General features: G+C 29.6%; 1 protein-coding gene across 1 annotated transcript; it reads right to left on the bottom strand.

Annotated features, from left to right (window-relative positions):
* Positions 1–7,381: 7,381 nt before the first annotated feature.
* On the bottom strand, positions 7,382–8,742 carry LOC106295171 (AT-hook motif nuclear-localized protein 19-like). Its single transcript, XM_013731004.1, has one exon. The coding sequence runs from the start codon at positions 8,545–8,547 to the stop codon at positions 7,600–7,602; it is 948 nt and encodes a 315-aa protein (XP_013586458.1). The 5' UTR covers positions 8,548–8,742; the 3' UTR covers positions 7,382–7,599.
* Between the last annotated feature and the right edge of the window lie 955 nt (positions 8,743–9,697).

Raw genomic sequence — 9,697 nt, forward strand, 5'->3', positions numbered from 1 at the left:
CAAAATATTGTTACAGTTTTGTTTAGTAAAAAAATAGTAATTAAATAGATAGATTAAATAAATAAAATAAAAATAAAAATTAAACATGATTTAATTTCGTATATAATTATAATTACATTATTATTACACATAATAATTTGTATACCAATTATAAATGAATTATGTAAATCAAAGTCCATGGCCCAATTTTAATGGGCTTTGTAAATTAAATGTTTATGACCCAAATATATTGATGCAGTTAGGCGAGAACTGATGTGGTGGTTATTAGGTTAACTGATGCGGTGGTTATCGTATAAAGTTTGTATTTTTCTTATATACAGTTATCATATTAAAAGGTAGGTATCATGAAAAATATTTGTTGGAGTCAACTAACATCAATAGGTCACATTTGTGTTTTAATAGAATAGATTCTTTTCATCTCATTATGAAACTGATCATACTGTTACTTATTTTATCAGTAATCATTTTAATGTATAAACTACGTATATTGTTCTATATTCAGGCTGAATGATTCAACTTTTCAACACACTAAAAAGATCTGGAAACTCTTTGTCAACGAAAAAGCAAGAAATATTTAATAATTTATATGTAATTTGATATTTTTGTCAAAGTAATACAATATTTCTTATTTTTATCTATTAAATATTTTATTCTAATTAAATAAATTAGTTTACACAATACACTTGGAGACTCCCATCTCAAGTGTTTTAGACCACCACACCAAGCGTTTAATATACGAATACGACTAACAAAGTTAGTGTCATTTTATGCTTTGTGTAGGCTTAAGAAGAAACATCAAGTAGCGATGCATTTGCAATAAATGTGTTCACACACACATTGACACGTATAATCCTCACAATCATTTCAATTTTAGAATACTTACGTGTCATCTTTATAGGCATTTAGCAATTAATGTGTTCATATACTAATTTTCTTAACTTTATCGCAGATAATTTAATGTGTTCACATACTAATTTCTTTTAATCACATCATTTACAGTTTTTAGATTTTTAATGTTTGTATTAGTGAATTGAAGTTATGTCCGGACAAGAACTGAATAAAATCATTGTTGAAAAAAATAAATTACAAAATCATTAAGATTCACATCAACTAAAATGATGGAATTAGAATGTTTTTAGAAATTGAAAGTTTCGGATTTTGCCGAACTTGACCATGGTTGAGGTTTATGCATACCAAAGCAACAAATAATTGTGATTAGTTATGAATTAAAGAAACTGAGGTGAAAAATACCACACACAAAGTTGGATCTTTAGTTTAGCCAAATATTATTTTTCTTTACAGAGTTTTCATATCAAACCAAAAATTAGAAACATAATCATATTGTTAGAAAAAAATCAGAAATCGAAAAGCTTTAAGAGAAAAGAAAATTCTCCAAATCTATTGAAAAACAGAATTCATGTACCAAATGAAGTGATCACATTATTTTCGACGCAACTCTAACCTATTTCACTCGATTTTATCATGTTTTTATTATATTTATCAATATGTTTTTGTAAGAAAGTACATGTTATTGGTTATAAACTACGTCAATTTTGTAACATGCCCAAAAGTATTGACACGACGCCCAACTATTTTTATTGGTATTCTTAAAGTATGGTCCAATAATTATGTATTGTATGTAAAAATAAGCCAACATATTAGTTTTACATTTATTTATTTTTTTTATATCAGTAGGAAAAAGTAAGTCTGGGTAAAATATTTGGATCCGAAGAACCAAACCGAACTTGATTAAACACAAACTAAAACTAAAATTTATTAAGTATTCAAATAGATCTACAAGTTTAATATTTGATCCAAACTGAAATATTCTGGATACCAAAAATATCTAAAACATAATTATATACTTAAATATATTAGTTATTTGAAATTTTATATCGATTAGATATTCATTAATATGAAAATATCTAAAATAAAAAGGGTCAAAATACTGAAAATATATATTTTCTCTATCTAAATATTTAAATTGAATTATTTTTTATGTAATTTTAATTATTTAGTCTTACATTATTCAAATTTTTATGTTTTTGAGTATTTTGAATTTTGAATTTTAAGTACATTTGGATTTTTGTTAAAACATTACATTATTAAAATTGGTACCCAAACTTGAACCGATCGAACCTACAATGTTTGAACCAAATCCAAACCAAATTCAAACCAAAATTTGTAAATATCCGAATCATATTTAAATTTCTAACTCTAAAAATTTGAAATCTGAATAGATCAACTGGATCCTAACGGATATATGAATGCCCATCCTTTGAAAATCTATACGACAAATTTTTTATTATAACATAAAATAAATAATATAATCAATTATTTTGCTCTGCACCATGCGCAGATTATTACCTTAAGTCATGCAATGTTCGACAGATATGATGTCCCAATATACTCCACATTTTGGATTGGATGGTATAAACAATCCCCTCACGACAAAAAGGTCCATATTCCAACTTTTTTTTTGGAAATTTAATTATCGTTTCTCTCGAACAAGAGAATTAACACATTTTCGTTCGAAATAATAAAATGTCGTGGAAGTATTTTATCGACTAGAAACATCAATTCATTTATTTTTCTCCTTTCAGTTTTATTAGATTAAATCGTTTTAAATTTTATAGAATAATTAGTCTGTGATGATTCTCTTTATAGAAGTCCCTGCATTTCTTTTTCACCTCTTCTAAGGTTGTGGTCTTCAAGTTGATTAGATGTTCTAATCCTCCTCCTACTTTCTCTATGGTTCTCGTTTAGGTTGTGCAAGTGTACTTCCATCTTTCTCGATCTTCTCCTTCTCACTGATCATTTATATATGTTTAACTGTTGTTGTTTCTGGATTTATGTAAGATACTTGTATGTTAATGAGAAAATGAGAACCCTTTTAACACAATACTAGGATTAGGGCTGGGCAAATAAACCGAACCCGAAAACCCGAACCGAACCCGATTCGATAAAAATAAATCCGAACCGATCCGAACCCGGTATAAATACCGAATGGATCTTGTTTTATGGTATTTCGGGTTATGGATATTATCCGAACCGAATCCGAACCTAAATGGATATCCGATAGAACCCGAAACATTCAAAATTTCCAAAAAGAACTTGTACCAAACATGATCTCAATTCATAATATGTATTCAAAATATATTGAACATCTAAAATAATTATCTATTATATGAAGATTGATGGTTGAAGGTGGCGGTTGAAGGTTGAAGTTTTTAGATTTTGACGAACCCAATAGAACCCGAACCGGTCCCGAACCGAATTTTCATATAACCCGAATGGAGCTGATTTTGATAAACCCGAAAAACCGAAACCCGATTGGACTAAACCGAAACCCGATTGGGACCCCGAATGCCCATGCCTAACTAGGATAAGACCTGGTAAATTTATATGAAAATTATTTAAGAAATATCGTATGGAAAAAATTTATATTATTGATCGAATTAATATATTTGGCTCTTAAACAATTTTTTAAATTTTTTTTTGTTAATTACAAAATTTGTTTACAAATGAACTGATCTCATTTTTAAAAATATTTTAGGTCAAAAAATTATTTATCGCATAAAACCTTAACGTTTAAGCCGAATAATCTCATGCCAACTATTTGGTTACAATGAAACTATGTCAGCTCGGTTTTATATCATGATTTAGCAATTTAAAAGTTAATTATGGTTATGAGAATTGTCAATCCTATTTATCTTCGATATTTTTCTCTTTTTTTGTGTCATTTTGGTTATTGCTCGATATAAATATTGATTTTGAGTTTATTCTCATTTTTTTCTTTTATTTTGGTCTGAGATTTAGAAAATAATTAAGATTCAAAATTATTAGAGATATACATACTCAGGTTAAGATCTCCGTCTTGTGCAGAAAAAATACTTATTTTATATTTTCTGCATATTATGAAATAATAAAATAATAATTATATATTAAATAACTAAGAAATCAGTTACTATTATGTAATAAATTGGCTTGCACATAAAAATCAAATGACCGCTCTTGTTTATTCGCAATTATTTTAGAATAAATTAATCAAAACAATCAATTTTATCTATCGTATATGATATATACTTAAATTTAAACGATATGAAATATATATATATATATATTAACATAAACACCTATTAAAATAAAATTATTTATTTATATGATTTTATTATCATTGTATCTTTTATAGAAAAAAATTTAAACATTGATCACAAAAGTTTATGTGAGACTTTTAACAGTTTTAGTAATTTATACTCGTTTTGAAAAATTCAAAATACAACATATACAAAAAAATCTTAATTTTTAATATATGATTAATATAATCGTGTAATTTATTTTAATAGTAAAGAATTAAACAAAAATGATAGAAAGCATATAAATTATTAGCAAATCTTCATTATTTAAAATCATTTATTACTATATATATCATAATCACATTAGGTAATTCCGTAGGTTTCATTTAAAGAAAAAATATAATCCCTTCGTTTCAATATAGATGATATTTTAGAAGGTTTGTTTTGTTTCAATTTACATGAAGTTTTGAGATTTTAAGGAAGTTTTGAGATTTTAAGGTTAACTTTAACTTTATTGAAAACTGTTCAACCAATTAGATTTTACGGTCTTTTTTATAATTGGTTAACTGATTTTAAAATTATATCTTTAAAATATTTTTTCTAGGGAAATGTAATTTTCAATCTTTGTGTACTATTACAAAACATCAAGTATTATGAAACGGAGGGAGTATAATAAATAGTCACCTTGTTTTAGTTAATATCATATGATATCATATAGTTGGTACTAAATGTTTCTAGTGAGATATAAAAATTGAATTGGACCAACATGTTTTTCAGTTTTAACGTGAGACTGACACGTAGGACTAATTAACTACCTAATTGATTGACACATAAGCAAAGAGTTTTTTTTTAATTATTACAAAATCGAAAGTTACATCTTTTTAAATGTTCGTCGATTAATATATAAGGGATATATATTAATATAAGCTTAATAGTGTATATACATATATAAATATATATATATATACATATATAAAATACAAAAACAGGAAACAGATTTTATAATTATTTTGTTCAATGAAGCAGTACTACCTCGGCATACTAATTAATGTTTCTTTAATCTTTTGATATAGTTTTTTGGACCCCGAGTTATGCTTTATCTTGTGGTCTTTGTTATACTTTTAATAATGCTTGTTTATGGATTCCTTTTCAAAGTATTAGTTGTTAATTGCTATAGATTTAGACTTTTTCTAATTAACTAGTATTATATTCTTTTGAGTGCGGTTTAGGCTTGGCTTTTCGATAAAATATTACAAGAATTTATGATTTGGTATCTCTCTACACAATACTTTTCAATTTTTGTACTTCTTAGTTTTAAACCGGCCGTTCAGTATACCATTAAAAAGTTTGGGTAAGTAGTTTTGATTGATGATAATCATATGTGTAATTTACTTATCGAAATGCAGTGATTCAATCATTTATAGAGAAAAAAACTGCTAACTTTGTTGGACTTAAATATGAATACGGCTTTATACCTGAACTTTCATTACTTTTATGTGAAAGTTGTTACATCTTAATATAAAACAATAGTTTTGGTATATAAACTATAAGAACCAGAGATTGTGGTATATATGTGTTCACCTGTTTATATATGGTAGCTCACAAGAAGCAAGAGCCAAAGCTCTGTTCTGCCTCTGCAGATGAGGATGACCAAAAAAAAAAAAAAAGAGAGCTGAAGATCCGTATATGCTAAAATAAGGAAATCACAGATAGTCTTTCTTATCTTATGTTTACGCTGTTTTACTTGGATCTTGAGTTCTTGATAAATCGCTATACTTGGATCTTAATAAATGGCTACACTAATGTAAATATTTTTAAATTCTAAAGCACTTTAGTTAATCATTTTAGTGTTATGCATTTCTGCTCAAGAAAGTACGGATATGAATATATATAATAGACAGGTCCATTAGGGTTTGCGTTTTGCAAGAGGAACGCATGTGGTACCATGTGAATAAGCTCCTGTATTCTCATACTTTGTCTATGATTTTTAATTAAAAGATGGTCAAGAAAGCCTAAAAACTTGGTTAAATGACGACACTTGTAAGCTGACAGACAGCAAGGGGGATTATTAATACAGGCACACACACACATGTATTAAAAATTGGTATAATAGTTGCATTGGACCTTTTTTTTATTCCCGTCGTATATTAAGTTGCATTGAACCTGGTGTGTACCATAAATATATATATATTATAACTAAATTAGTTTTTTTTCTGAAAAACAAAATTAGTTTTTGAGTCGACTGATTTAGTTATATTAGTTGTGGTTGACTACGGCTTCTTTGTATATATATATATTAGACCGTTGCAGATTCACAAAGCCATTAATTATAAGTTTGAGTTTCAGTCCAGGTGATTTGAACATTCAAATAACACATGCATTTATATTTTATTAGAACATTTTATTGTCAAATGTCATTTCATTTGAAATAACCTATTAATATATAGCTTTCGGTAATAGCATTTATAGATTACTTTTGTTGGATACATCATCTTTTCCACTAGAGTATAATTTAATGATGACTGCATGCTAAGCGAACATACTAATTTTTTTTAATTAAAATTGTAACCATAATTAACTGAATAATAAAAGTTAGGTTACAATAAAATTGAAATCCTAGATTGTTCAAGAGATGATCTGATACTAATCTAATTTATGCATGTTATATATGTTTATTCTAAAAGTATTTTTTGTTAATTTCATTTGATCACTTCACTCTATCATCCGACTTATCATGATGTGAACTTATTCTTCGGAAATGATAGTTTTATGTGAGTTTACCATCAAATAAATCACTGGACCAAAATATCATAACCGAAAATAATAAAACAAATTGTTTGTGAATATTTGGAATCGAACTAAATCCTGGAACCGGAGTTCATTGATCTTTCTCGGCAATTCTTTTTCTTTTGTATGATATAATGTATGCTGATGTGCGTAGCTTAAACAGTTCTTTTACGTGTTCGTGTTACTCTTAATCGGGTTATAATCCGATGTTTTGTTCAGAAGGCTGAGATATATATATATGCATTTTTGAAGTATTGGGTTACATGTAAATCAATATTTTCTTACATAATTTGTAGCAAAATTAAACCAGCTTATATTTAATGAGACTAGGTGAGTGTAAGGCTTGTAGATAATTGCCAATCAGGTGTCTAATAAATGCATGCAAACATACAAAATATATAAAACCAATTATATATGGCATATATAGTGCTATATCATATACATGGAAAACATGACCAACCTCAAAGATTCAATCGATTATATATGCACACATAACTTCATTATAAAAACAAATGAAGAATCCAACAAAGAGAAAATCTTGTAATAAAAGATCATAAACCACACACAAGTAAGTGAAATTTAGCATATAATAATCTAGTCAAGAGAACATAATATAATGTACCCACACACTATATAGCTCACTAGTAGCAACTAGTTTTCATAATCATTATCATAATAGACATAACGTAATTCTTTATTGTTAACTGCTGTAAATAAAAAGTCATCTTAACGCACGTTAAAATCCTGACCTAGCTTGAGCCCAACCGTACGCTTCTTGGCCGCTCATCTGTCCTCCTCCACCGCCATTAGAAGCAAGGTTTCCGGGCATATTATATGCGGGAAGTCCTTGGTTCCCGTGGCCTCCACCGCCACCACTACTCAGCGGGGAACCTACGCCCCCGAGCTGCCCTGGAACCACTCCTCCGTCGCTTCCACCGCCACCTCTTTCAGCCGCTTCTTCCTCATCCAAAGGTAATCTCTCATAAGTCGCATTAGAAAACGTGGCAGCGATTAGCATCACCGGACCAGCAGCCATCAATGCCCCCACCACGCTTCCTCCAACAACCTGACCTTGACCACCAGCTAAGTAAATAGTTAAACCAGTGGATCCAGGTGGAGCCGGTCCAGGTAAGAAAGAACCGGTTAGAGAAAGAATCTCAAACCTCCCTTGTAACGCCAATACAGCCGCACCACCAGGGGCAGCTGCAACGGGAGCCACTGATGGTTGACGGAGTGTGACGTTAGCCACCGTGCCGTTACCGCTCAAGATGCAGATGCCACGTTGGCGCCGCCTAGCGAAAGTAGCTAGGGTTTCTATGACATCAGTCCCACTAGCGATCTCCATGACATGGCTCTTGAGAGCGTTTGGAGAATCACGCGTGACAAAGATTGGTGGCTTTGGTTTGTTCTTGGAACCAGCAGGACGTCCACGTGGTCGGCGCGTGGGAGCTTCCACGGCTCCTTCACGTGGCTCGCGGTCGTCGCCGCTCAAGTTGTCTCTATCGTCTTCGTTGTTGTTGTTGGTGTTGACTTCTTGGTGATGATGATGGTGGTTGTTATGACCTGAGACCATGGCCATGTTCATGGAGATGTGGAGATCTGGTGTCTTTAACTGAGAGGAACTCGGCGGCGTCGTTTCGAGACTGGAGAGATTCACTTGTCCTGTCCACCATGGATTCGCCATTTAAACCCTAAATAGATTGTATCTGATTATATATTCCAAAAGTGAAGCCCTATAGAAATATAAGTGATTGTTTAGAACGAGAAGATTAGCAAATTCTAACAGAGGAGATAAGATTTTCAGATTTTGATTTTAAAACACTTTTACAAAGTGTTGTGAGGAAACACAAGGCAAAGAAAGGTTAAATAAAAGAACACGACAAAGAATGATGCTAAGCAAGAAAGAGAAAAGATGTAACTTATATAACAAGTGGAAGCATATGTAGATATTAACTAATATAATACATATAGACGATTATATAATACATATATACGTTATAATCGTCTATACAAAGAGAGAAAGTTAAACAAATCACCCAACCGAAGGCTAGAGTTACGCAAAAGTCTTATTACAAATAGGATTAGAATATGTACTACTCTAGGTTTTATTACGATCGAGATTTTTTTTTCTGTAAGAAGATTATTATAACTTACACTTTGGCAGAGATTTTCTCATAATAATGCGTATGACCAATTTTGTATAATCATTAAATGAACTACTTAACATTACTAGAGTTCTCATGAATATAAAATTAAATTTAGATAGTTTACAAAAAAAAAAAATTTAAATTTAGAAAAAAATAATAATATAAATTTGGTTGGTTAAGATAATTTTCTTTAAACCTATCATTTTATATAATTTTTTTTAAGTTAGCGTTATAATTGATGTGTGGGGTCGAGCGCCGAGGTTCAACAAATGGGGCGCACGATCGTTTTCCAATTACTCCAATATTTTTATTTCCAAAGTTGAATCACAAGGTTTTCTTTAATATAAAAACAATATAATATAATATCTTCATTGTATTTATTGGATTAAAATGAGTAGTGTTTTCTTTGAACTTCATTCTTTTTGGTAAAAAGAGAATATGAATATTTAATCAAACCACATCGCCGAATATCTAAACAATGGCATACAAGAGATTTATGATCAATTTGCTACTCTTGAATAATATGATACTGTGTTAAAAAAAAGAATAATAGGATACCCTTTCCGTACCATTTTTAAAAATAATAATTGGATAACTAAAGAGATTGAATAAAAACTCCACTTAAAGATGTTTTAGACAAATAGCACAAAAATATATGTGTTATTGGTTTATATATTTTGATCGATT

The sequence above is a fragment of the Brassica oleracea genome, chromosome C1, assembly GCF_000695525.1.
Source record: "Brassica oleracea var. oleracea cultivar TO1000 chromosome C1, BOL, whole genome shotgun sequence".
In the NCBI taxonomy this organism is placed as follows: Eukaryota; Viridiplantae; Streptophyta; class Magnoliopsida; order Brassicales; family Brassicaceae; genus Brassica; species Brassica oleracea.